Consider the following 2,957-nt stretch of genomic DNA (forward strand, 5'->3'; position numbering starts at 1 on the left):
AGTACCGGCTGGGCGTTAACGGAGGGATGCGACAATGAGCTCGTAGTCCGGCAGCGTGGTGTGCACGCACCTTGTTTTAAGTCTCACCTCTAGCCCTCGGTAGGCTTACGCGCCTGTAATGGCGCTTGTCTCACGTGGTGCCCGCGGCCAGCAGGCACACGCTCGAGAGACAGCTCTGCGAGCCGACCGCCCACCCCCCCCGTACAAGCTCACGGAGGACTGTAAAGTCGCTGGCGACGGAGGTTGGAAATACTATATGTCTGACGACGAAGATCACGCCCAAGGACAAGCGCTCAGGTAGAAGTCCACACAATGGACAAAAGAAATGCACCCTCCTTCGCATAGACTCTCAGCGAAGTCCGATAACTCCGATAGAAGTTCCGGCGTTCGGGTACCGAAAACTTGGCGAACGAGCTCGGAGCCAAGGTTCGACGTCAGAGTAGAAGGTCCAACGTCCTGTTTGGTAGCAGAGCCCGAATCACCTCCGGCTCCTTTCCACTTGGCGAGTTTCGACGTCATGAAGGGAAATCTGTTGTACCCATTGGGAAGAATTATCCGCCATCCAGCATGGAAGTTGGGCAGAATTCCCTCTCCCACTCTGCTCCCGAATATCAAGTAGAATCCCCCGCACGCCTCGTCCTCCGCGGTGATGGCCACCGCGCCACGAACTCAGACGGTGGTCTCATCTTTCACGTATTCTGTGAGCCCCTGAAGAAGAGTCTCTTTCTCCACGCCCTGCCTCCTGGGTGGTCCTGATTCCTTTTTGCATTCCGCTTTCCCTTCCCTTAACGGTTTGGGCTCCCTCTCACTAACTAGTTCCCACTTTCATTGCTCTATCTTCTGGGAACACACGTCACTGGGGGCGTAGAACGTTCAGCTCAGCAGGCGACATAGTAGAATACCTATCAGTACTTCCAATAGTCACGTGCTTCGTGCCCGCGACATTACGCGACGGCATAGCGGAACGCAGTCTGCGGTAGGCTGATCTGTGGTAATAGGTACTGCACGGAAGAGGGGATCGACGGGCTTAGATGTATTGGAGCAGTGGCTGGTCGCGATCTTCTAGGATGGCAGAAGTTCACAGTGCTGGCGACGACCAGGTCGGGTCAGGCCGACGATGGGCAAAGGGGGAGCGGGGTGTGGATGCATACGACCACTCTGACGATGATGCGTCGGTCGAAGAAGAGGCGCGTGGTGCCCGCTTGTACTCGACCCAGCACCTGTGTCCCGGGCGGGTCGCCAGCACGTCTCGGTCCGGTCACTGGCTATTGGCTCGTGGCCCCAGGTCCCCACTTTGCCTGGTCAACCCCCAGTTTTAATAGGTTAATTCGCCCTTTTCAGCCCAACATTAAGCGGCCCTTCAAAGTGCATTCTAACGCCCTACTTAATGGGGTCTCTAAATTCAAAACATCTGGCCAACTAAAGCTTTGGTTTCCCTCCTAAAAATACCTGTCTTTGGATGCATCTTGGGCCGTGCTGATTATCCAAAAGACCTTAGCCCTTGTAAAATACCCTTTGATTAGGGTTCAAAGAGGAACTTTTTTGCTCTAGTCTCTGCTGCTTTCTTCCGTAGAGCCTCCTTAGGCTGCTGAAATATTCTGCTGCGTGAGGCACCCACCCGAGCTCCTTCCCTCCACTTTGTACAAGAAAATCCAGCCGCCAGGAACTCGCAGCGGGCGTGCTTCTCATCCAACCGAAGCCAAAATGTCCCTAGAACGATTTCCACACTTGATCCCAGGCATTTCAAAGCTCGTGTTCAACCTAGGAAGATTGTGTGGACAATTCTACAAGTGCAAAACAGGCCCTAAGAACGTGAAATCAACCATAGATCTCTCAAAAACCTTAGAATTGTCACTACACATATGGAAAATAGCTTTCTTAAAATTGCTTTTTTAAGCCCAAACAAATACCACACATAAATGCTCTTCATTATAGAGCCTATGTAAAATTTCATTAGATTTGGTGAGTAAATAAGATGAAAATCAAAAAACCATTCTAGGTTTCAGTTTAGCTGAGGTTTACACAAGCTGCATTCTGACCGCGATCTTGTGATTCAACGAACCAATTTGCCTAACAGCGATTCGTCAACTACTGTTAATCCCGCGGACTGTTGCATGTCGAACTTCATCACGACCATCCGTTCAGAAACAGCAAATCGGACGGCCAAAAACCACGCTACCGTGTAGTGAAATCGCAATGATTGCCTAATCACTGCGAATCATTAGCCTTGGCGCGCCGACATATAAATCCTGATCACGCATGACACATTGCGCGCCAACAAATTGATGCCCGCGTACCGCGAACCAACCCTACCTCCAGTGTCTTGTTTCTTTATTTTTTTATTTATTTTAAATGATTTTTAAGGTATTTTAACTTTAAAAAATCATAAGATTTCCTTTTTTATCCAAGAAAAATACTATAATAGACTCAAATTGATCGAATTTTCGTCTCTTTAATTGAAAATTATTTCTAGTTAAAATATTCAGTAATATTAAAATTATTATAAAATAATAAAATCTTAAATTTTTAAATTATATTATTATATTTTTTTAATAAATTTATTATATGATTATTAACATGTAATTTTATAATTATTATAACTATTATTAATTACTATTCAATTTTATATTTATTTTAATTATTATTATTATATTATTATTATTTTTTTTATTATTCTTTTATTATTAAACTTAAAAACTATTTTCATTATTACAATAATATTATTAATTATTGTTTATTATATACAATAATATTATTATTTTTAATTATCTTTATTATTTTATTATATTATCTTTATTTAAAACTAGTATTTATTATTATTTATTATTATTATTTTAAAACTATTATCATTATTATTATTTATTAAAATAAAATTAATTCAGAACTTTATTACTTTAATTTAATTTTTATTATAATTATTTTTAATATCATTATTTTAAAAAATACCCTTAATTGTA

General features: G+C 42.5%; 1 protein-coding gene across 1 annotated transcript in view; it reads left to right on the top strand.

Annotated features, from left to right (window-relative positions):
* Positions 1-1,067: 1,067 nt before the first annotated feature.
* Positions 1,068-2,957, top strand: part of LOC110094128 (ABC transporter G family member 39) — a 35,091-nt gene continuing 33,201 nt past the window's right edge. The window contains exon 1 of the mRNA XM_028695014.1: positions 1,068-1,285. Coding sequence (XP_028550847.1) covers positions 1,068-1,285 — 218 coding nt within the window. The remainder of the gene's footprint in view (positions 1,286-2,957) is intronic.

Source organism: Dendrobium catenatum, unplaced genomic scaffold, assembly GCF_001605985.2.
Source record: "Dendrobium catenatum unplaced genomic scaffold, ASM160598v2 fragScaff_scaffold_621, whole genome shotgun sequence".
NCBI classification, from domain to species: domain Eukaryota; kingdom Viridiplantae; phylum Streptophyta; class Magnoliopsida; order Asparagales; family Orchidaceae; genus Dendrobium; species Dendrobium catenatum.